Genomic DNA, 24,332 nt, shown 5'->3' with positions numbered 1-24,332 from the left:
CACGACAGTATAGTCCAGCCCTCAGCTCTTTCTCTTCGCCCGCAAGCTACACCCACTCAGAGCCATCTCCGAGGTCTTCTCTTGCGCCGTCAAGCTACGGTCGGTCTCAGCGCGGCCAAATTCAACAGCCACCTCCACTCAACTACACTTTGAGCATACGTCAACAGCCAGCCGCCGCACGAGCCTGCGGTTTCGGGGAGCGCGATCGGCGTGTCATTGACCCTCCTCCGATTATTGAGCTCCAGATCACCGATCGTGATGGTGTCCCGGAATGCGATTCCACCGGCATGCTTGCGCTGCATTGCACGCTTCTGAGTCCCGACGGGAGTGACGACGAGACAGAGCTACCGCCTGCGCATCCAGACATGCCTTCCACCCGAAGACTGATGGGCACTCTTGTCGCATCACCTTATCCGGCCAAGGACGAGAACAATCGTGCAGGCACATTCTTCGTGTTTCCTGACTTGAGCTGTCGATCGCCAGGCAAGTATCGGTTGAAGTTCAAACTCTTGCGCATAGATCCCACCAACATCGTGCCGGGCGTCAAATTCAAGGGAGATGTCGCGACCATCGTGACCGAAGTCTTCAGCGTGTTTACCGCCAAAGATTTCCCCGGAATGCGTGCCAGTAGCGCTCTGCTGAAATCGCTCCGACGGCAAGGCCTGAATGTCGGCGTAAAGAAAGGATCAGAGGCACGAAAAGGCAAGGGCAAGCCGAAGAAAGAAATCGAGAGCTCGGCGTCTTCTGACAATGATTCTGATGGTGGTAACTCATACACTTCTGGCAGTAATAGCCCGAACTCCAAGTCCCATTTCAGAAAGAAGGGAAAGAGGAGAAAGCACGATGAATAGTAGCGTGGGAGTCTGAGCAGTGGCGCTTTTTGTATTGATGGTGCGGCAACTTATGCCTGTCTGGACCGTCAATCTTTATCGTGCGCGGTGCGCGAGACCAACCGATGTGCGTGCGACGCTCACTTGTTGCACAGATGTTCTAATCAGCCGAGTTATGTGGAGGGTCAGCTTCAATTATCAATCTATGGTCAGGCAGCATTGTATATTCTGGATTCTTCCTGCAGTAGCAGCAGCAGCAAAGCGACGAGCACTTTCGACTGAGCTGGGCTTTCAGTGCCCGATTTTTGGAGTGTTGGAGTAATGGTATGAAGGATGCCGGCGACTCTGAATCCGCCGTGAACGAGAGAGAGACTGTTGATGACCAAACGAGATATAATTTCTAGGTATGCATAGTGGCTCAGTGCTGCGGCCCCATGATTGTGAACATTTCTTTGGCGCGCGGGTGGAGATCTTGATTTACATGTAACCTTAGTCTAGAGCAGCAGCATGGCAATGGAACGGTTCTCCTATCATCGCTTCGACGCGCGACGACAACTTCCACTGGCAGCTACTTCGCGAAAACACCTACAATCGGCGTCCACGATATTGTCGAGTGTACTGTACAGGGCGCCCGAACGCCCAATAAAAGTGAGGCTTGCAATTACATACATGGCCAAGTTGTTGCTCAGGCCCCGACCGGTTGCCATCGATTATAGCATAATCTCATCGATTATAGCCTAATCGATTACAGCAACCACTATAATCAGTTGTTATCCGATTGTAATCGATTGCCACTTTCTAGGTTATATAGCATGCTCGTAATCTCGCTGTATTATTGCTATATATAGTATAATCGGCAAAACTAGGTCTAGAGGTAGTTTTATAGCTATCCGTACACCTATTTAGACTTCCGCTAGGCGCCGCTATATCTACCTCTTTTTAACTATAGAATTCGATAGTATAGCGATTTTAAAGGTATAGGTAGACGTTATAGACGATTTAACGGTCTTATTGCTAGCGCTAAGCGCTCTTAGTGCTATAGTACCGCTATTCTTCTTCTAAGAGGTGCTACGCTTCCGTAGGCAAGGCGCCTATCGACCGAGCGGCCGTATATCGACGTAGGTAGAGCGCAATAAGTTTAAGAAAGAGGCGTTTTAAATACTAAATAGACCGAAGCGATATTATTACGATCGGACGCGTTTACGATAGCCGGTACTACGAGCGTTTATCGAGGAATTGAAGAAGTATAGATTAGAAGGCAAGAGATACTCGGCAGAAGCGAGGGTATATATATTTCTCGTATATATTAGCTATAATAGCACCTGCGTAGAGTTAGCGACTAAATTTAGTGTCTTACGAGATATACCGTATAGAATAGTACCGGAGGTTTCTAAGTATATATATCGAATAGCAAAGGACTAGATTAAGTTGCTATAACTATCTTAGAATAGCGAGATTCTACTATAGGCGGAAGGGTCTAGCAATAGTATATTCTAGCTATATTTTAAGGGTTGTCTAGGCGTAATAGACGGTACCTTATTAATTGCTAATTTACCGAAGATTAACTAAAATCTATAGCGTTATCGGAAGGGCTATATTGCTTAGAATGTAATAGCTGCGTACGACTTAGACCTACGCTTTCTATTTATTATGCCTAGTTACGAGGGATTAGCGACTAATAGTATAGTGCTAAGAAAGGCCTATTCTAGTAGCTTTAACGTACCTAATAGATACTTCTACCTAGCCGACGGTAGCTATTCCTTTAAGGATCTACGCCTTCTCGTACCGTACTAGAAGACACGATATTACCTTCGTAAGTAGGGTAAGGCGGAAGCGAGGCTAGAGACCTATAAGGAAATATTCAACCTCCGCTACGCTTAGCTCCGTAACTATATCGAGAGGGTGTTTAGTATAATAAACCGACGATTTAGGATTATTAAAGAAGGTCTAAGTGCATAGTTAATCGCTTAGTAAAGCCGCTTTGTTATCGCCTATACTATTATCTATAACTTTATTATTTCCGATAGTCGACAACCGCTATCGAGCGAGCCTAATTTACTGCCGACTAATGCTAAATTAGACGCGGAAAGGGCGGCGGATACTACGGCGGAGGTTTATAAGGATAATAGGCGGCACGCTAATACGATAGGCGATAAATCTTATACGGATTATCGTAATAGGATAGGGAAATAGATGCTTGCTAATTATAAGGTATACCTAGCGAAGAAAGGACTTAATATAAGGGCGCAAAAACGAGAAGTACCGGATAGAGTGCGGCGTAGGATATAGGGAGGTTATCGAATATAGAGGGAAACAATAAAGGCTAATTTTAGTAAGGAGTTTAGTAAGGAAGGCTAGTTATATATTTCTATAGTTATAATAGCGCTTCTTGCGTACTATTATCGTCCTCTAGTCGAAATTCTAGTAGGGTTAGAATTGCCGGTCTTAGCATACTTTTATAATATTAGAGTTCGAGCTAATAGGATATAGTTTTTTTGCATATGCAAGCAGCCGTATGTAACCAATATTTGCTAGTAAAAATTAACAACACCTCTATACAAATTAATAGTATAGACGTTAGCGTGCATTTACGACGAATTTTAGTCCTAATACTACGAATCTTCCTATTATAGTGCCGCAATTTAAGTATATATATAAACTTCTTCTACTACTTTTAACCCTTCTTATTTATAATAACCTATCGTCGATAACCTAATAGTACGTATCCACCGTCTAGCTGCATCTGCTGCAGGTAGCTATTATGTAGGTCGTTCGCCCTCCTTAGATCTACTAATACTAATATAAAGTATTCCTTAAACTGCTACTAGTTTATCGATAAGGCGACCTTAGTATAGTCGTATTTACTATTCTTCTTCGCGACCTCGCGCACTAATAACATCCGATTGCCGCTTAGTATATCCTAGTCCTTCTACGTATTCTTATCGAGTAGGCGCTTAGTTATAATAGCGACGGTAGAGCTAGCATTAGCAGCGGCCTTATTATTAGTACGTTGCTGTTTAGCTAACTTCCTCGCAGTAGTACGCTCTTCCTTTCCGTCCTTTATAACCTCCGCCGCTATTAACAATAATAGCTCGAATGCCTTCTCTAGGGCTTTAGCAATACTAGCATTTTATATAGCCGTATCTTCTTGCTTCCTATAAATACGATCGGCCTCCTTCTATATCTTCTTTTAGTACCGCTCCTGCGTCTTCGCTACATTTACAACTATTAGTTATTTAGCCGTTAGCGCTATACTATTAACGACCTCGCCTATTACCTTAACCTCTGCCTCCGCCCCTGCCTCTATACCTGCCTCTACGTCCGACTCCGAGCCGCTATCGACCTCGCTATCCGCTAATTCTTCGTACGAAGCGACATAATTACCTACTACTATATCCTAACCGACTAACTCGTCTATAAGATCGAAATATTTAGGCAATTCGTTATAGAAGGCGGTATACCGCGGGTTAGCCTCGAAGTAAGCGTCTTCTATATTACTCTTAGCCGTTAGGGGCATACTATTCTAGCCGCTAATATACTTCAAATAGCATACCTAATAGCTCTAGTCCTTCTTAATAGACGACTAGCGGTTCTTTAAGGCTTAGTCGTTACGCTAGATATTAAACTTCTTGTTTATTAACGTTGCGAGGTTACGTAGGTCCGGAAGCCTAAAGTTGTTAGCATTAGTGCCTCTGCCGACCTTCTTTAACTCGATTAATTGCTCGAGGAAATATTTAGTCTGCGGCTAAGTCTAATAGACTAGCGTAGTGCGACTCTGCTTATTAGTCGATTAAGAGTCTATTAGAGTCGCTATAGCGGCGCGCTTCCGACGGTTAACTGCTAGAGTCCGTAGTTTATTAGTCTAAGATACTATAGTAGTATCGAATAGCAGAGATTAAGAGAGATTAGCTACTAACTTCTATAGCTAAACTATAGTGAAATCGGCTACTTTTAAGTATATATACTCCTTCCGACCTCGTACGACGATCTCCTATACTGCCTCGTATACCTCCTTCTTCTTAGTACGCTAATCCGCTACCTACTGTAGCACCTGCGGGCTACTATAAGAGCTACGATTATAGAAGTTTATTAATAAAGCGGAAGGAAGCGGAGGTCAATAAAGTGGATACCAGATACCTGTCCTTGACCGGTTATAATCGATTATAGCGGTCTATAATCCGAGCAGATTATGTGGCTTCTATAATCTAATAGATTATGCTATAATCGATGGCAACCGGTCGGGGCCTCACTTTTGGCAAATCCAGCTGGACTTGTCACTGCCAGGGTGCCTGCCTTTCTGTGCCTCTTTTTGAACAAGGTCCACTACTGCCAACATGAATGACCTTCGGGAAGAGTCAGCAGTCAAGCATGGTATTTGAAAAGAGGACCGAGTTGGGTGCCGTGCCGAAACCTGAGTTTGAACCTACGGAGACCAGGACAGCACTTCAAAGATCCCGCGAGCTGCAAAATTCAAATGCAGCGATGGGAGTGGCCGCAAGCGCAAGATTGTCCTCCCGGACCATTTTTATTTTTATTATTATTACTTGTGAGGGTCGTTCGTGGCCTTGCTCAATGCCCACCCACCCAGTACCTACATCAAAAGGTGCGACCACTTTTTTTTTCCACTTGGAGGCTTCTGGTCGTCTCACGGTTGCCGCATGGCATGGCATGGCATGCTCGATGCAAGACCAAAAAAAAAACACAAATCCCCTTTGACTCTGAGACAAGGCATGGTGCACGCCGAATGACAATGGATCACCCTTTTCGCATCTGCGGAGTTCGAATAGTAAGGTAGGAAAGTCTGTTGGTTTTTGATACTCAGTGCACATTTGATCGGTGTGCCGGGTTCGAGGAAAAGGATATCCGGAATCTCAATATGGGGTCTTCATCAGGAACGCGGTAGTTAGCTGATGATCCATCGTCCTGAACACCGCCTGTGGGTCTGCTACGATGAATTTGATGAAAACAACCTGATGATGAGAAGCGCGATGTGAGGCATCTTCGAGCATGGCCATGCCAAAGAGGTATCCCACACCCGGGGACAACGATCATGCATACCGAACAGCAGTCAATGGGATGTGGCCAATCTTGAGTCTGCCACATTCGGTTGCTCCACTGAAAGAAATTCCAACAGCATGGTTATCCTTCATGGAACATCCCATTCTTCGCGACTCGATTCCAGCTTGGCATCGTCGCCAGCCCCGAGCTTCTGCGCGGCCCTGCGTGGGAGCAATGATGAAAGAGAAAAGCAGTTTGGATCACGGCCATCTGCTGTAGCTTGGATGTGCGTCTCCTGCTTGGTTGCATCGATGGCAAGGGCCTTGGAAACTTTCTTTCATGCTCAAGGTTGCCATCCATATCCAGGTGACGCAAGACGGATAGTTCTGCGAATGCCGTTCCGGAATTGATCCCACCCCCACCACCAACAAACAACAGCAAGCGTGTGGAGTGAAGAATCAAATTTCCCGCCCGTGTCAGCACGTCGAATATCTGAACGGCTGCACCCGTCGAGTCGGCACTTCTTGTTATTATTATGTAGCTGTGCCTGGTCATCGACGAATCCTTGGTGCTTGATCGTGTCTGGGGGCGGAAACGCGAAAGCACGATCTTCGATAGTGACCAGATTGCGCGCGTGCGTCTTGTAGGGTTGTACATACATACTGCACAGGGATGCTTGAAAGCATGGGATGCCCGTTTTCCCTCGGCGCCGGGACGCTGTACCGCAAGCGACTTTGTCATGGTTGTTGCCAATCCCCAGACGGGCGACGAACAGAGCGGCGACTGATGAGGTCGACGATTGCGCGATAACCCGAGCTTGCACAGGATCAGATGCGATGCAATTATTATTAGGTGGCGGAAGGAAGCAGTTGTCCTCGTACCTTCCTCCGCTTCTATTGAATCTCGCATTGGACTGGGACCTGCTGTGTTGGCAAGCACAATAAAGTACAATTCTACGTTACCACGGCTTGTGTCCATCTTGCAAGTCCAACCTTCGTCCCTACCCCAGTCATTTTCAAATTCAATCATTGGAAGCTTTCCCATTGACTCCAATCAAGTCGATATAGAGGATATGCTCGCTGGAAAGTCGACCGCCTGCCAGAGTCGTTGTGTAGGGGTTTGGCCATCTGCTAGGCTTCGAAGCTGGCCGTCTAAATCTATTATTTAAGAGTCTTCTCCGCCTCGAACACCCCCTGGACACCTGGAGCAAAGAGTCGATAAGGCGGTAGATTATGCACCAGAATCCATGGACCTGATGGCACTCAGCCACTTCGGCTCCTTCGCACAACCTCATCCAGCATGCCTGCACTAGCGGCGATGAATCCCAAGTACGGCTTCGATGGTTCCAAGACGCGACTGAGGTACTCAGGGTGGAATTGGACGCCAACGAACCACGGATGATCCTTGAATTCAATGACCTCCATCCTGACGCCTGTCTCGTCCTTGCCAATGAATGTCAAGCCAGCCTCCTCAAGTTGGCTGATGTATTCCGGGTTGACTTCGTAGCGATGACGGTGTCTCTCGTTGATGTGGTCATTTTTCACTCCGTAGAGGGACCGCAACTTACTCCACTCCGAATTGGGCTGCCAGAATGTTGGCTTGATACCCAACCGCATGGTTGCGCCCATTTGACCAGGGTTGTGCTCTGGCATATCGATCACGACCCGATCCGGATCATTGCCATCAAATTCGAAAGAGGTAGCCTTGGGCAGCGGAACGTTGCACACATTGCGTGCGAATTCGATCACGGCGATTTGCATTCCCAAGCACACGCCCAGGTATGGTGTCTTATTCGTCCTTGCCCAATGTGCTGCGGCAACCATGCCTTCAGTGCCTCTGTTACCGAAACCACCTGGCACAAGAATTCCCGAAGCCGTGCAAACGTCATGCCACGCCTTGTGGTACGCTGCAGGGTCGGTTCTGTTGGTGGCCGTCTCTAGATGCTCAGCGTCAACATTCTTGACCTTGAGCTTCTTCCGGCAATACATCGCTGCGTGCTCCAGGGCTTTGATGACTGAACAGTAAGCATCGGGCTGGTCGAGATACTTGCCAACAAGAACAATCTCGATGGTCTCGTGGACATGCTCAAGACCCAGAGTAAGGCGCCGCCAGGTCTCCCAGATGTTGACGCCCTTTTCTTTCAACTCCGGTGAGAGCTTGAGCGCATCCAATTGCAGGGCCGAAGTGAGCAGCCTAACCAGGTTCTGCTCGTGGAGGAGGATTGGCACCTGGTATGTTGATGGCATGTCTCTGACTGCCAGCACATTCTCATTCTGCACTTGGCAGAAACGTGCAATCTTGTCAATTGCTCCTGCATCCAATGGCTTCTCGCAACGGCACGCAATCAGATCCGGGATCAGACCTGCGGAGCGGACGGCTTTGATTGCCATCTGAGTAGGCTTGGTCTTCTGCTCTCCATGCACGACCGGCACGTATGAAACGTGGATTTGCATGAAGTTGTCGCGACCAGCGTTTCTTCTCAATTCGCAAAGAGCCTCGACGAATGCCATGCTTTCGATGTCACCAACTGTACCGCCCAATTCGACAATGCAGACATCTGGCTCTTCTCCGGTGTCATCGACAGGAATTCTCGCGACCCGCGCGATCCAATCCTCGATTTCACCCGTGACATGCGGCACTACCTGGACAGTCTTGCCCAAGTACTTGCCATTACGCTCCTTCCAGATGACTCTCTCGTAGATCTTGCCGGTAGTGATGTTGTTGTCTCTAGTCAAAGTGATGTTGAGGTATCGCTCGTAATTTCCCAAGTCGAGATCGGTCTCTCCGCCGTCGTTCAAGACGTAAACCTCGCCATGCTCGCGTGGATTCATAAGGCCAGCGTCGACATTGATGTAAGGATCGATCTTGATACTGGAGACTTTCAGACCCATAGTCTTGAGCAGCAGGCCTGCAGAAGAGGCTTGGAAGTGTGAGCAGTCACTCGTACTTCATAATGCATCAATGCCATACCAATAATGCCTTTTCCCACGCCGCTGATCACGCCTAGACATAAAGTCAATTTAGGTGGCCGAAGCGAGTCTGAATCATGTTACAAACCTCCAGATACCAGAACGTACTTCATCTTGTCGAGTTTGACCTTGTCGTCGCCTTACTCGAACCTGTCGAGCGGAAGGAAAGAAGGGAAGAGAAATTTGGCCGAGTCGCGCCTTCTAAGGCAGACGCGACAGCGGGGAAACTTTAAGGTTCATCCCGTGCACTAGCCTGTTTTCAGTTCGAGTCTCATTGCTCTCCTGCATGTGAAGACGTCCTCACACTCCTTCACTTGCAACTTTCACAAGACTCAGTCGACGCTTCCGCACGGTCCCCATCAACTTGCGATCGAAATTTGTTGATGTAGCAGACCTCTATGGACGGCGGCGAACAATACTGGCGGAACGCGACCTCTTCACATCCGAGCAAGTCTTGAGCCGCTATACGCCATTGCTTTTCCTGGTCTTATTGAAATGTTCATGGCTACAGATTGCCACGTTTTACCTTAACTTGAATTTATTATTACCGATGGCCGTCAAGACGTTGTTCGAAAGCAAAGAGCACACGAATTCACGGCATAGACCTCGAGCTCCTGAGCTGAGCTGAGCTTGAGCTTGAGCTTGCCCTGCAGGTGCACGGCAAGTCTTGCATCATCATAACCCATCCATGTAGCCATTGTAACGAAGAGCAAGGCGGGACCAGATCCATCAAAGTATGATAAGGTGATTGATATAAATGAAGTGTCTCCGCCACATTCCTTTCTCATCCTCCCATCTCAAGCAGCGATGAAGCTCGCAACGACCGTGCTGCCATTGGCAGCTCTTGGAGCATCTCAAGACAACCAGATCCCATTGAATACTCAGGATTCCCGACCTCTGACATTGGCTGACATGAGCCTTTTGGGCTTCGGAACATGGAACTTGAAAGAGGCGAACACCAGCGAAGCTGTCTCATGGGCCATCCAAGTTGGGTACAGACACATCGATTGTGCCGCTGCTTACTACAACGAGGAAGAAGTAGGCAAGGGAATCGCCGATGGACTGGCTAAGACGGGCTTGACAAGAGAAGATCTATGGATTACTAGTAAGCTATGGAACGACCATCACGACAAAGTTGAAGCCGGCATCAATGGCTCGTTGCAAAAGCTAGGCCTAACCTATCTCGATCTCTATCACATGCACTGGCCCGTCGCAGGCTCTGGAAGCGACAGTTATATCTCCTACCACGATACGTGGGAAGCGATGACCAAACTCCAACAAAGCGGCAAAGCTAGGTAAGAACAAAATCTCACACGCCCATATACAGTACTGACATAGATCCCACCACAGACACATCGGCGTCTGCAACTTCTCCCCTGACCAACTCACCTCCCTCCTCAACAAAACCTCCGTGCCCCCACAAGTCCACCAAATGGAACTCCACCCCTACCTCCCTCAAACCACGTGGCTAAACTTCCACAGCCGCCACAAAATCCACGTAACAGCCTACAGTCCCCTCGCCGGCACGAATCCAACCTACAAAGACCCACCTCCCCCCGACCCACTCCTCAAAAACAAAATCCTCCACAAGATCGCGAAGAAACGAAACTGTACACCTGCTCAAGTCGCTCTACAATGGGGAATGGCGAGAGGGACGTCGGTGATTCCGAAGAGTATCCACAAAGATTACATCACGGAGAATTTTCAAGCGCTGGAATGTGGCTTGAAGAAGAAGGATTTGGAGAAGATTGATCGATTGGGGAGGTTTCATCATAGGTATAATAATCCGAGTGAGAGTTGGGGGGTTGGTCTTTATGAAGGGTTGGAGGATGATGATGGGAGGCATAAGGGGGCGAAGTGGTTTAGGAAGAAGGAAGGAGAGGAAGATGTAGGCCGGGAGAGGTTGTGAGCGAGAGGTGTTGAGAGGGCGCGGAAAAGCTAGTTTAATGTGAAGTGTAAGAAGAATATGGAGTGAACCAAACTGTGTGTACCGGTACATTCAGAAGCCCGGAGACATGAACAAAGGGCTCGATTCACATGCTGGAACGAGTAGGTTCCAAAGCATAAGACATTTATTCGTGAACTTATATCTCTTATCATCACCATCTGTACTCTTCCATTTCCACTGCTGTCCCACCATCCAAAAACTATCCACCCAGTAGCGCTATGTCTCCACCGACCAAACCCAAAATCAAGCTCATCATCAAGCGAAACAACAGTGGCACCTTGAACGCCTCATCGTATCCGACATCAAACTCCGAAAAAGAGCCCTCGCCTCAGCCCATCGAGCCCATCACTTCAGAACTCAAGCTCCCAGCGAAGCCCACACTGCAGCAAGCTCAAGAGCTTCTCCGGCGTTTTGGCGAAGACCCGATTCCGCTGATCTACGATGTCAAGAAACAAGAGGCGATTCCAGGTTCTGCTAGAATGACTGTCCTTGAGTCGAGGAGAAGATATGGCAAATCGGTAGGTTGTCTTGGTCCGTATGCCATAGGTAGAAGGTAAGTATGTCTCATGTTCGGGCACACAAAATAAACATCGTAAGCTGAGCAAATCCAGCATGTCAGAGAAAGTTGCGCTCAAGCGTCTGCAAGCGAACAGAGAAGCTGCTCGAGTGGCTGCGCGTGCTGAGAAGACCGCCAAGCAGACCACAGACCAGCCGGTGGCTTGGACAGGTGCTTTCTTCAGCAACACTTGTTCGCGAATGTTGCTGAAGGAGTACGAGCTTTGCATGGCCATGACCATGGCAGTTGTCGGAGACGTTGCGCAATCCAAAGAGTCGACCACCATGGCCACGAAAGCCATCACTCCAGTTGACACGCCTATACGAAAGACACCTAAGCGGAAGGCTGCAACAGCAGCAGGTCCAGGAATCGCGAATTCCAGTGAGAAGTCCAGTGCGAAGCGGCGGAAGAGATGATCTTTTGCAGGTCGGTTTCATCATTCGCTTGAATATCTGCTTGAAGCTGATGAGTTTCTAGTGCGAATGTCCATGGCACGATCCCGCCTTGAACAGCTGCATCCAGAACAGGCACTTCCACAACTCTCACAGCCTAAGCCGTCGCCATCCGGACCACTGACCATCTTTTTGGCAACGCCGGCGAGGGCCCTCGCTACTGTCACTTCAAACATGGCCTTTTTCAGATCCTCACTGATGTCTTGGCATATCACGGACTTTGGCGTGTCGTGGTAGAGGAAAGCGGCTTCGGCATCTCCATAGAGATCTTCCAGATGTGTATATCGTCGCTCGGCGTCAGCAACTTGGTCAGTGATCTGCTCGAGTCGGCCCTCCAAGCGATCGATCACGGTTCGAATGCGGGTGAGAGCAAGATCGACTTGAGAAGCCGAGTCGGTCGCGTAAGCATTATTGTATGCGAGGTCGTGGTAAGAAGTCGGCGTTTTTGGGCTATCGTCCATATTGTGAATGTAAATGTTCTCGTTATGAAGCTGTAAGGATAGTTTGCTTGCCGGCGCAGATGCTATTGATGGGTGCGAAGTTATGTGCAGGCGGCGAATACTAAGGAGTGACTGCCGTGGGAAAGTCGGTCGGGCGCTCAAAGCTGTTGGTGGCAGGAGATCACTTTCTTATGTAGTGTTGATGCGCTGGGTAGCCGGTCACAGCCGATAGGGTTCCGTCAAACTCAAGAGATGTTGGGAGATTTGATTACTGTCCAAAAATAAGTAGACCCTTGCGTGGCCTGTCTCGACATGCAATAATAGCCTCCTATTCTGTGGTGCCATGCGTTTGCTTTATTACAGCCATAGCGCACCCTGCTTGGCAAGCCGAAGCTTATAGTTCTACTCCTCCGTAGCAGTCGGTCGCAATTTGCGGTGTTGGTGCGGCAAATGGCGAATGGATGCTGTTGGCTTGCACTTGTCCAATGCCTTCTCATCCAACGCTGTTCCGAAGTGGATTGGTCTTTACAGTCGTGCCACCGACAGCATGGTCGGCTTGGAGCATGTGCCTGTCGTCGCGCGCATGGTGGGCGTGGTGGAGAGGAGGAGGTTGCTTCCAGAAGCCGGCGCTTTGAGCAACGGATCGTACGGTCGTAGGTTCGCCCTGGGCTGTGGCAATGGCCAGGTCGGCAAGAAGCACGACTCCGAGTCCTTGAAGCACGAGTAGGCGCATCTGCTTCGGCGAAGGTGCTGGTGTTCGCTGGAGGCCGAGAAATGTGCGACGTTGGTGGAGGGCGTACAGTCGCTGTGCGGGCACAAGGCCTCTGCGCGGGAACAAGGGCATTTTCGATGGCTATCGTATGGCAGGCACTGCAGTCTCACAGATGGTATTCTAGATGAGCGAAGCGTCGTTCAGAGTGATCGAATCCCGTGACGTGTAGTTCTACAGCTGCGCCGGATGATGCGACCGAAAAGCGAAAAGCCGTTGCCGTCTGCACGTGGCGGAGAGGCGTCGGTGTCACCCATGTTCGCTAGTTTCGCTACGCTGCGCTACGCTATATCGATATTCTATCAGGTACTGCAGCGCGGCTGACGAGTGCTGAACGCAGTGGGCTATGCGACTGCCATTTCCATGCCATGCGCAATACGACCATCTGGCAGCACCGAATCCACGGCTAGCCTTCACCATCCATCCCGAACGGCCGCGTAGGCACGCTGCGCAAGAGCGTGGAGTCTGATGCTCAAGCACAATAGCGGAAACACTTCCATCCGCCGAGTGCCTTGAGCCATCATGGCAGGCAGGCAGGCCTACAACAATCGCAGCCAAGGCCAGCAGGACGACGATCTGCTCGGCTTAGACGACGAAGAGGCGCCGTATTACAGCAGCGGCAGTCGCCCACCCGTGAGCGACGACCGCATACTGCACGACTACCACACACAGCGCCGCATTAGCACTTCGCATGATGATTTCGTCGGCTCCTCTCCACAGCATGCACCGCATCCCACCGCCTCTGTGCCTGGCGCGCCAGCATACGCCCCTGCTTCAGGCTTGCACGCGCCTCCGACACTGGGAGAGCAGGGCAGGCAGATGTCGCAGACGTCCGGCCTAAACGACTACCAGCGCTACTCTGACCTGGATTACGACGACACTGCTTCAATGCAGGGAGGCTACTACGCCGCGGGAGCGCAGATCGACGAAGATGCCATACCCATACAGCACGGCCAGCGCAAGCACAGAAACCGGAACAGCATATTAAGTCTGGGCGGAGGATTAATTGGGAAAGCAAAACACGCCATGGGCATGGCACCAGAGTACAGCGAGATGGACCTGCCTTTGACGGAGCAAGGCGCTGCTCGCATGCAGCCAGGAGCTGGAGAACCACCGAGGAAGACGCCTGGCGCAAAGTTCAAGTTTGGTCTGCCTGGCCGAAGCAAGCCCGACCCATCTACACTTGGGCCCAGGATAATACACCTGAACAACCCGCCCGCCAATGCTTCCAACAGATATGCCGACAACCATGTTTCCACGACCAAGTACAACGCTGTGACCTTTTTACCCAAGTTCTTATTCGAGCAATTCAGCAAGTACGCCAACTTGTTCTTCTTGTTCACCGCCATCTTGCAACAGATACCCAACATCAGTCCAACCAACAGATACACCACTATTGTGCCTTTGGGAATTGTATTACTAGTTTCTGCCATCAAAGAAGCAGTGGAGGACAACCGGAGACGATCCCAGGACACCCAGCTTAATCGAAGTCCCGCACGAGCTCTGAGAGGAACCAGTTTTCAGGATGTGAAGTGGATTGATATCAAAGTCGGAGACATTATCCGCATCGAATCAGAGGAGCCTTTTCCAGCAGACGTGGTGCTATTGGCATCATCAGAACCAGAAGGATTGTGCTACATTGAAACAGCGAACCTAGATGGTGAGACGAATTTGAAGATCAAGCAAGCCATTCCAGAAACATCACACCTCGTTTCCGCTGCCGAGCTAGCAAGACTCGGCGGCAGGGTGCGCAGTGAGCAGCCCAACAGCAGCCTCTACACCTATGAGGCCACGCTCACCACGCAGTCTGGAGGCGGTGAGAGGGAGTTGCCTTTGGCTCCCGATCAACTCTTGCTGCGGGGTGCCACGCTGCGAAACACTCCATATGTGCATGGCATCGTCGTATTCACCGGACACGAAACGAAGCTCATGCGCAATGCCACAGCCACGCCCATAAAACGTACGAATGTGGAGCACATGGTCAACAGGCAGATTCTCATGCTTGGTGGTGTCCTTATCATCCTCTCCGTTATTTCCTCGATCGGCGATATCGTGGTCAGGAAGACCATTGGCTCTAAGCTGTGGTTCTTGCAATATGGTTCGGTCAATGTCGCCGGCCAGTTCTTTGGTGACATCTTCACATACTGGATCCTGTACTCAAACTTGGTGCCTATCTCCCTGTTCGTAACAGTCGAGATCATCAAGTATTATCAAGCTTTTCTCATAAGCAGTGACCTCGACATTTACTACCCGGAAACAGATACACCTGCCAATTGCAGAACAAGTTCACTGGTTGAAGAGTTGGGACAAGTCGAATACATCTTTTCTGACAAGACCGGCACTCTGACCTGCAATATGATGGAGTTTAGGCAGTGCAGTATTGGAGGGGTGCAATATGCTGATGAAGTGCCCGAAGACCGCCGGCCAGATGAGGACGGCAACGGCATCTATGATTTCCGAGGCCTTGCACAACATCGGAGCGCAGGACAGAACGCGAGCGGTATCCATCACTTCCTGAGTTTGCTTGCGACTTGTCACACGGTCATTCCGGAGATCAATGGCGAAAAGCCTGACGCCATCAAGTACCAAGCAGCATCTCCCGATGAGGCGGCTTTGGTCGAAGGCGCTGTGCAGCTAGGCTACAAGTTCGTGGCGCGAAAGCCTAGAATGGTGACGATTGAAGCTGATGGCGAGCTGTCTGAGTACGAGCTCTTGGCTGTTTGCGAGTTCAACTCTACTCGAAAGAGAATGAGTTGCATTTATCGATGTCCAGATGGCAAGATACGTTGCTATACCAAAGGAGCAGATACCGTCATTCTGGAACGACTCGGACAGCGCGATGATATGGTTGAGAAGACACTTCTGCACCTGGAAGAGTACGCTGCCGAGGGTCTTCGAACACTCTGTCTGGCAATGCGTGAAATACAAGAGTCGGAGTTCCGAGAATGGTGGGAGATCTTCAATACCGCCCAGACCACGGTCAGTGGAAACAGGGCGGAAGAGCTCGACAAGGCGGCAGAACTCATTGAGCATGACTTCACTCTTCTCGGCGCCACTGCTATTGAGGACAAGCTCCAAGACGGCGTACCAGACACTATACACACGCTGCAAACTGCTGGAATTAAGGTATGGGTGCTTACGGGAGATCGACAAGAAACTGCCATCAATATCGGCATGTCCTGCAAGCTCATCAGCGAAGACATGACTCTGCTCATTGTCAACGAAGAAAATGCGACAGACACCAGAGCAAACATCCAGAAGAAGCTAGATGCCGTCAACAGCCAAAGATCTGGTGGCGTGGAGTTGGAGACGCTCGCGCTCGTAATTGATGGCAAATCGCTCACATACGCCCTGGAGAAGGATCTTGAAAAGCTTTTCCTCGATCTTGCCGTCATGTGCAAGGCTGTCATCTGCTGTCGTGTGTCTCCACTACAGAAGGCCCTTGTTGTCAAGCTGGTGAAGCGACATTTGAAAGCCATTCTACTTGCCATCGGTGACGGTGCCAACGACGTATCAATGATCCAAGCCGCACACATTGGTATTGGCATTAGCGGTGTCGAAGGTCTGCAGGCTGCTCGGAGTGCGGACGTGTCGATTGCGCAGTTCCGCTTTTTACGGAAACTGCTTCTTGTCCACGGAGCTTGGTCCTACCAGCGAATCAGCAAGGTCATCTTGTATTTCTACTACAAGAATACCGCGCTTTTCATCACTCAATTCTGGTACTCTTTCCAGAATGCCTTCTCCGGACAAGTCATTTACGAATCCTGGACGCTATCCTTCTTCAACGTCATCTTCACTGCCCTGCCGCCATTTGTGCTGGGCATCTTCGACCAGTTTGTGAATGCCCGGCTATTGGACCGATATCCGCAGCTATACCAACTGACACAGAAAGGAGTCTTCTTCCGCACTCACAACTTTTGGGCATGGGTCGGCAATGGCTTCTACCACTCGATCATCCTATACTACGTCAGTCAGGTCATCTGGTGGCGTGATGGCGTTCTCTCCGACGGAAAGATTGCAGGTCATTGGGTATGGGGTACTGCCCTGTATACCGCTGGACTTGTGACTGTCCTGGGCAAGGCCGCGTTGATCACAAACATCTGGACCAAATACACTGTCATTGCTATCCCAGGATCTCTGGCCATTTGGTTCATCTTCCTGCCTGTATATGCGACAGTCGCACCCATGCTCAACTTCAGTACCGAATACAAGAACACACTGCCCATACTCCTGACAGATCCGAATTTCTGGTTGATGAGCTTGGTCATCCTTCCAGCACTATGCCTTCTGCGTGACTTTGCTTGGAAATACGCAAAACGAATGTACTACCCTCAAGCATATCATCATGTGCAAGAGATTCAAAAGTACAACATCCAGGATTATCGTCCAAGGTATGTCAACCTACTTCGCGTCCGGACTGATATCGTTGCTAACATGCTCACAGAATGGAACAATTCCAAAAAGCCATCCGCAAAGTTCGCCAAGTGCAACGGATGCGGAAACAGAGAGGCTATGCTTTCTCGCAAACAGACGAGTCGCAGGCACGTGTCTTGCAGGCTTACGATACTACGAGGGAAAGAGGACGGTATGGAGAAATGGCGAGCAGTCGGCCGCTACGGTAGCATTTTTTTTTGGTGATCAGAAAAAGGTCTTTGCATGCATTGTATGGTGGTTTACTTTAGAGAAGCGGGATTGAATGGAATGGCCTGGACGAAATAAACCCCCCCCCCCCCCCCCGGAACCTGGGATGTGTATATGTGCATGTACATGTAGCGATATCATGTCATCTTGATGCAATCCTGTCCTTCCTCCTCCGTGAAATTTTCCCCTCCCTCTCATTCCTCAGTAACAAAAAATTCTTCCTTACTTCCCATTCCAGATCTCGTTCAGAAAGTTTTCGGCGTCAACTACATACACAACAGGAAAGAATTTCTTCGATCAGCACATCCTTCCTGTAGAGCAGCAGAGCTGTTAACAACAACACTCACCAAATTCATACCCCGGCAAAATTCTATTCCACTCATCCCCAACATTCAAATCCTCGTCTGCGATACTCAGCAGAACACTCGCATTCAACTTGTCGGCGAGATTCTTCTCACAATCTCCTATACCCTTATTATGCTCGACTTCCGGGATCCAAGAGCAAAAGACGTTGTGATTTTCCAAGTCAGAACGTTTGAGTTTCTCGATGGTGAATTTTCGACCTGTCGGAAAAATCATCAACATATATGTATGTATGTTGTACTTACTTGGTCATAGAGTTTTTTTTTTATTTTGGGTGGGGGATTTGGATCTATCTATCTTACCTCTAACCCTCTCCCCGACATCCAAAAATTCCTTCACCGTCATTTCCGTCCCTTTGATCCCTCCTATCTCCGGCCATGGACCCTCCTCATACCCAACAGCTTGAGCGACGATTTTCGCGAAATCTGAAACTGTGGTGAGAGTGATGCGAGCGGATTCGGAGCCTTCGGCGTAGAAAGCTCGACAGTGTTCGAAAGATATACAGACGGGGAATGAGCGGAAGGATTTTGCGGATTGCATGGGATAGGCGAAGTAATCGGTGAACCAGCCGGGTTGGAAGAGGGAGAACTCGAGGACTTTTTGATCGTGGTTGATCTCGGCTAGGTAGTCGCGGATGGCTTGTTTTCCCCAATACCATTCCATATGTTGAAGTCCGGAGCCGACCCATTCGCTGGGTGCGAAACGCTTTGCGCCGGCTTTGACGGCTGCGTCGATGAGATTCTTTTGGACGAGGTTGTTTTCGTCGGTTTGGGGTGTGAGGAATGATAGGAGGGTATGAATGCCCTTCAAAGTGTTTGCTAGATCATCGACGTTGCTGTAGTCTACTTTGATCCATTTGGTTGACGGTGGCTGAGGAGTATCGGGAGCGTCCTGTTGGGGAATCAATTGGCTGCGCTTGGGAAGCAATCGTCGTCGGAATCACCTGGCGGGATAGCAGAAGTATCTCATGCTTCTTTGTTGCGAGCAGGGTATCGGTGACCTCTCGGGCGAGCCCTGATGTTGGATGGAATGAGCTCAAGCTTGGGTCCAGGATTAGGAAGAATATGAAACTTACCTCCAGTACCCCCGACGATAGCGACTTTGACCATTTTGATGCAGCGTCTAGAGAGGCTATTGTACTTCCAAAGAGAAAAGAAACGTTGATGGCGAGGAAGAAAGCCAGGCAAAGTCGAGGCATATATGTCAATTACAGCGGAGGCCGAGCGGACGGACGAAGCTCTTGGCACGGAAGTAGTTTCAGGGACGATGATACATCTTGTAAGCAGTCATGGATGCCGCAGCCCTCGTACTGTCAACCATGTTGAGATTACAATTATCATCCGAGTAATGGTTTCCTCACTGCGCAAGCGAGGTTCTGTTCAACTGAGGCGGCCACTCGTAGGCAAGGCTACACTCTGTAAGTAGCATCATAAGTCCGGTATGGTAGGGTCCATGCCTCGAAACAGATCCTCGAACAAAGCAACATCTACTCCTTGCAGAGAGTAGTCATCGCCAAAGAAGCTTAAATCAGGCTCAAGTTGGTGTGCGGCCTCGTGGGATGTGTCTCGGAGTTGGTCGGTCGCGTAGTTGGGCTCAACCCTGATGACTCCGATCCAAGGTATCGATACATCGAGTCTGTCGCCAGCCTGGCTTAACTCGCTGATCATGTTATCTGCAGAGGTGTTGTCCTCTGACCTGTAGACCGCGAATAGTTTGCCCTCTGCCGCCGCCTGAGCTTCGCAGCGGAGGAGATGCTCGATTGCCACAGCCATCGGGGCGCCAATGCTGTCTTGCGTCTCCTTTGGTGGCTGCTTTACGACTTCGAGTACTCGACTGATGAGCCCACGATCCCCAAGACGCTCGTGATCTAGGAAGCTGAGAATGGACGAGGAATCGTTATGGATCCAACGGCACGCTTCGATGTGTGCAACACATAGCGTGACTGCTGCAAGGAACATCAAGAAGTCGATACCTCGGCAATAGCTGCAAGTAGTGGTGAGGCTTCTGAACGAGAGGTACCGCATCAGAACGTTGCGGCTGGCACTAATCGTCACAAGTCCGTGTGCACTATACTTGCCACCATCTCCCGATTGAAGCAGATATGGCAGATGCAATCTTGATAACAGATTGAAGTGCACCATCTGATCCATGAGTCGATGGCGCTCAGCTCCTGAGCCTGCGTCATCTTGAGGCAATTTGGGAGGAGAGGTTGGAAAGGCCCACCACTCCGGACTCATGGCTGCTGCAGCATCTTTCAAGATTCTGTCAACGAAGTCTATGGATCCTGCATCCCAACCATTAGCTGCCTTCCGTTGGAGGATGTGGCCAGATGCTACACAGTGCAATCGCTGCATCTGCTGCCTGGGCATCGATAGAGCGAGGACTTTTGGGCCAGCCAGCCAGCTGTCGTCCACCGTACACGGCGGCAGGCCGAGCGTGAGTGACAGATACCGATCCGAGCACACGAGAAAGAACCAGAGCGTATCACCACTGTTCTCTCGACCTTGGAAGCGTTGATTGCCTTTGTGCAAACCAAGCATTTGCGCGAATGTCATTGCACGACGTATCCCCAGCCAGGCTTTTCGCAGCTCTCCCGCCGAATTCCAGTACATGGCTTCGATGGCGAGGCACTCGACGCCGTCGCTTGATTGAACGAGTTCGTCGTTATACAGAACATGTTGGCGAGTCTGCCAGATTCCACGCCGTTCAATATCAAGGTAGTCGATGCCAGCATCTTCCAGCTGTTTTGCAGATTGCTGCGGTAGGCTTTGAAGGATCGAACTAAGCATCAATATAGATCTTGAAAGAGTGACTAGGGGTGCATCGACGTTGTCAAGTCTCAAGAGTGTCTTGAGGGAACATTGTCCACCGTGCTCGTCAAGGCAAGTCTGAATATAAGGCAGGTCCATCAGCGAGCCAGGCACATCAAAAGGAGTGGCTTGAATGGTAGCAAGATCGTGAGCACTAGGCAGAATAGACCGTAGTTCTGCGCGAATTTCGCGGACGTGTTCGGAAGAGCTCATATTCATCCTTGCTTTCCCAGCTGGACGATGGTTCGAAGCACCCTGGACATTCCCGCCAGTGACAATTGCGTCGGGCTCGTCGGAGCGTTTGCCCCCTTGAGTGACTCTGCCATCATTATCTGCTTTCTTCTCAGGCGGGCGATGCTCGGCAGCTGGAGGAACTTGAAGTCGCCCAAGGACTTCCTCTACCAGGTTCTCGACGCGGGCAATTCGGTCAGTTCCTTGGGACACTCGGCCCGTATCGGGAAGATGCTGAGATACGCAGTGCAGGCCGCGCTGGCCGCAATGAGTACATGCAGCGTCGTGAGATGAGAACACACATCGTATCTTCCGTCGCCTGCACTCCCAACAGCTTTGCGTTCCCTTCCGCAGTTTCCTTCGCTGCGGGCCCACTTCACCTTCGACGGCTCCACTTCCACTGCGTTTCGATGGGATGGAATGGATAGGATGCCCATCTGACATGACACCGAACCAAGATCAAGACGCCGACGTTGAAAGCAAGTGCGACAACCATGGTAGAGCATTGCAAGACGTTCAACGTCCGTCTTGATCCGTGTTCGGGCGGAGAAGGATTGATTGGTAAGCTGTGGCTGGTGGCTGGTGTTGCCAAGAGCTCTCGCCGCTAGAACTAGCGCAACGCGAATGGTCAAATTCTTGCGACGCTCGCAAGTGACCTTCTCTTCTTCATCGAAAGTTTGCTCCAATACCCTGAGCTGATCACAAATACGTTGATCACCGTCTATTCTCCGCGAGCAGAGAAGAATATCAGCCTTTCATAATCCTGACACGAACCGTAGGCGCCGAAAGGGGCTGTGGAGTGCAGGTTCGCTTCTGGCGCACAAATCATCGCGGGCATGGAGAAGAGCTGGGAGGCTTTGAGCCGTGTGGAATCTAGGCTCTTGATATGATGTGATGGGCTTGACACGAGCAGGAGCTCTTTCCTTGGTCTACTGTCGACGCGAAGTCGTGGTCACGGACAATGCAACTGCGTTTGACACAGCTGCACGCGGCAGCTTTGCGTGCGTTGTGTTCACGAGCCTTCGTGGTCCGTGGAACATCTGCTGCAAGGGCCTGTGACACTATGCCATGTCAGCTTCACCTTGTGCCAGGATCATCACAGCGCTCCTCGAGCAACATGTCAGGTGAGTAGTGAGGAGATAGGCAAGAGCAGCATCGATATATTTTCTACATTTTGGATTCCCGAGCCTTTCGCTTCGCTACACACTGTCAGCACGGCCTCTTCGGCGTAAGCTACAAATTTAGACTCACCGGCGAGTTCGTTCATCTTGGCCTTCATTCTCAGCATGGGTTCGCCGTCTACAAACCTCTCACTAAGCGCTTGCCAACTCTCGAACAAGCTGAGAATCCTGGCGTCACGGGTGCCCTTGTTCTGTAGTCGCTTCATCTCCATCATCGATTTCCCACTCCGTTCCTTGAGCATGTCCTTGAGATAATTATGTACATCAGCGTGGAATGTTTTCGTGGGGAAGATGTTGTTCACCAGACCCATTTCTTTCAATTCCTGCGAGGTCGCCTTGCCACCGAACAGTAACCAGTCATTCGCCCGATGCACACCCATCGACTGCGCCCAGCTGGCGGCAGCTCCATTTTCTGGGACCAGACCCATTTGCGAGAAGGTCACTTGCACCCAGGCATCCTCGGCGGCATAGAAAAGATCGCTGGAACCTTGAAACCAGGCGGCTCCGGCACCCACGCCAGGGCCGTTCATGGCGAGGACCAGGACTTTGGAATGGTCAATCATTGAGCGCACAAGCTCCATTCCGACCGCGAGTCTTTGTGCCCAGAAGACCTTCCTCTGGCCATCGTTCTTGAAGTCGTTAGGCGTGGCGGCAACGGCAGTAACATCTGCACCTGCTGCGAAAAAGCGACCTTCGCCGGTGATGACGGTAAAGGTGGTGTCGGGATGGGCATCTAATTCTCGCAAAGCTGCAATTGTGTCTTCCACGAGCGAGCCCCCAAAGGAATTTAGCTGCTTTGGACGGTTGAACTGGACATGTCAGCGTCGTATGATGGGAAAGTCATGCGGCGGTCTTACTTTGATTGTACCAATTCCGTCGGCAACGGTTACAACGATGTCGGTATACTTTTGGGCCATGATGGAAGATGCAAATCACGCGAGTATGGAAGCACAATGCCACTCACGTTTTGCACCCGACAGAAAATGTACAAGCAAATTTGGGGGTGTATTATTACAGTCGTGTCGTCGATGCTGTGTCGGGTCATGTCGTCTCATCACGTTGCTATGCCGGAGGTTTACCTCGGTCTTACAGCACGGCGCAAAGTTGGTGCCTCAGAATTCAGGTGGTACGACTCGCAACGGCATTCTCATTCCAAGACCGACAGCACTTGGGTGGCAAAGACTCGGACGACGGAGACGGAGACGGAGACGGAGACGGGCTTGATTGGCTGCTGCAGCCAACACTGAGCTGAGAGGATGGCGGCGCGAGAGGAGTCACACGAGGCCGAAAGGCTGCGCACATCTTCATAATAAATGGTGGTGACTTAGGGTTCGCGAAATGACAGAGGGCCTGACGAGTGGACCAAGCGTAATGGCCAGTGGGGATAGCGTGCCGCTCAATATTAAATCTTGCTCAAAGCAACGCAGCGCAGCGACTATATGATGCTCGACGACGCCGCAGGAGAAGGTGCGATGCGACGCGATGCGATGCGATGCGATGCGCATGCTCGTGCACCTCGCTCGATTCCAGAACGCCGCCATCCATACATGTACCGGACCACCACGCTGCAATCCCCCCGTCTCGTCTCGTCTCACGTGGCGGTGGCGCTCGCACGTATCGCTTTGTGCAGATACATCGGTCCTGTTAATAACTCGTAGGTTGCGGCTGAGGCAGCCACCAAGATGCCCTCGACTCACACGTCCCCTACGAATCCGGCGAGGATCGACTGTGTGACGGACAGACGCTGTGTTGCGGTGCGGTGCGGTGCGGTGCGGTGCGGTGCGGTGCAGCAGCTGCAGCATCTCATCAATTATTATTCAACTTACCCGGTCAAAGACGCGGGTTCCTGCAGCGCAAGCGATGCACGTCGTACAATACCACGCACCACGCACGTCATGTCATGCGACGCTCGCTCACTCCCCTTTGCGGCACTGTCTTGGCAAGCCCCGTGGTCGAGGCTAGCGTAACCATGCTTGGACATCCCAATCCCAATTATTGGAAAGCTGCAGGATTCCTGGGCACACTCGCTAGACGATGGATCGGCCTGTCACGCCGCCTGAATCTCGCTGATTTCCCGTCTCCATTGCCAAGTAAGGCTTCAGCAAATTGGAGGTAAAGTGCCTGCATTAGGAGATACGTTGCAG

At 50.5% G+C, this 24,332-nt stretch overlaps 9 protein-coding genes across 9 annotated transcripts; 3 read left to right on the top strand and 6 right to left on the bottom strand.

Annotated features, from left to right (window-relative positions):
- Window positions 1–277: 277 nt before the first annotated feature.
- On the top strand, window positions 278–1,254 carry MYCFIDRAFT_210984 (uncharacterized protein). Its single transcript, XM_007927198.1, has one exon. It carries the CDS (start codon window positions 288–290, stop codon window positions 849–851), a length of 564 nt encoding a protein of 187 aa, XP_007925389.1. The 5' UTR covers window positions 278–287; the 3' UTR covers window positions 852–1,254.
- A 5,402-nt stretch (window positions 1,255–6,656) lies between these two features.
- Window positions 6,657–8,950, bottom strand: MYCFIDRAFT_53074 (uncharacterized protein). Its single transcript, XM_007926089.1, has 3 exons — window positions 8,886–8,950; window positions 8,799–8,831; window positions 6,657–8,748 (listed from the first exon to the last, which is right to left on the bottom strand). The coding sequence occupies exons 1-3, from the start codon at window positions 8,908–8,910 to the stop codon at window positions 7,091–7,093; spliced, it is 1,716 nt and encodes a 571-aa protein (XP_007924280.1). The 5' UTR covers window positions 8,911–8,950; the 3' UTR covers window positions 6,657–7,090.
- A 654-nt stretch (window positions 8,951–9,604) lies between these two features.
- On the top strand, window positions 9,605–10,706 carry MYCFIDRAFT_133562 (uncharacterized protein; the record flags this gene model as incomplete). The annotated part of the gene is made up of 2 exons (XM_007927499.1): window positions 9,605–10,092; window positions 10,148–10,706. The coding sequence occupies 2 exons, from the start codon at window positions 9,605–9,607 to the stop codon at window positions 10,704–10,706; spliced, it is 1,047 nt and encodes a 348-aa protein (XP_007925690.1).
- An 881-nt stretch (window positions 10,707–11,587) lies between these two features.
- Window positions 11,588–12,339, bottom strand: MYCFIDRAFT_210981 (uncharacterized protein). Its single transcript, XM_007927197.1, has one exon. The coding sequence runs from the start codon at window positions 12,212–12,214 to the stop codon at window positions 11,738–11,740; it is 477 nt and encodes a 158-aa protein (XP_007925388.1). The 5' UTR covers window positions 12,215–12,339; the 3' UTR covers window positions 11,588–11,737.
- Window positions 12,340–12,686: 347 nt separating this feature from the next.
- MYCFIDRAFT_195757 (uncharacterized protein) lies at window positions 12,687–13,037 on the bottom strand (the record flags this gene model as incomplete). The annotated part of the gene is made up of 1 exon (XM_007927196.1): window positions 12,687–13,037. One exon carries the CDS (start codon window positions 13,035–13,037, stop codon window positions 12,687–12,689), a length of 351 nt encoding a protein of 116 aa, XP_007925387.1.
- A 447-nt stretch (window positions 13,038–13,484) lies between these two features.
- Window positions 13,485–17,584, top strand: MYCFIDRAFT_203160 (uncharacterized protein; the record flags this gene model as incomplete). Its single annotated transcript, XM_007927195.1, has 2 exons — window positions 13,485–17,353; window positions 17,407–17,584. 2 exons carry the CDS (start codon window positions 13,485–13,487, stop codon window positions 17,582–17,584), a joined length of 4,047 nt encoding a protein of 1,348 aa, XP_007925386.1.
- A 241-nt stretch (window positions 17,585–17,825) lies between these two features.
- On the bottom strand, window positions 17,826–19,164 carry MYCFIDRAFT_41377 (uncharacterized protein; the record flags this gene model as incomplete). Its single annotated transcript, XM_007926007.1, has 4 exons — window positions 17,826–17,869; window positions 17,951–18,166; window positions 18,269–18,857; window positions 18,910–19,164. 4 exons carry the CDS (start codon window positions 19,162–19,164, stop codon window positions 17,826–17,828), a joined length of 1,104 nt encoding a protein of 367 aa, XP_007924198.1.
- A 256-nt stretch (window positions 19,165–19,420) lies between these two features.
- Window positions 19,421–21,385, bottom strand: MYCFIDRAFT_123999 (uncharacterized protein; the record flags this gene model as incomplete). The annotated part of the gene is made up of 2 exons (XM_007927194.1): window positions 19,421–21,031; window positions 21,095–21,385. Coding segments are annotated over 2 exons (1,902 nt in total), but the record flags the coding sequence as incomplete, so codon positions are not given.
- Window positions 21,386–22,151: 766 nt separating this feature from the next.
- MYCFIDRAFT_210980 (uncharacterized protein) lies at window positions 22,152–23,459 on the bottom strand. The gene is made up of 3 exons (XM_007927193.1): window positions 23,046–23,459; window positions 22,259–22,997; window positions 22,152–22,206 (listed from the first exon to the last, which is right to left on the bottom strand). Exons 1-3 carry the CDS (start codon window positions 23,103–23,105, stop codon window positions 22,175–22,177), a joined length of 831 nt encoding a protein of 276 aa, XP_007925384.1. The 5' UTR covers window positions 23,106–23,459; the 3' UTR covers window positions 22,152–22,174.
- Window positions 23,460–24,332: the final 873 nt, after the last annotated feature.

The sequence above is a fragment of the Pseudocercospora fijiensis genome, assembly GCF_000340215.1.
Source record: "Pseudocercospora fijiensis CIRAD86 unplaced genomic scaffold MYCFIscaffold_3, whole genome shotgun sequence".
NCBI classification, from domain to species: Eukaryota; Fungi; Ascomycota; class Dothideomycetes; order Mycosphaerellales; family Mycosphaerellaceae; genus Pseudocercospora; species Pseudocercospora fijiensis.
The sequence above is the reverse complement of the archived record's forward strand: the minus strand, read 5'-3'. Positions and strand labels throughout refer to the sequence as shown.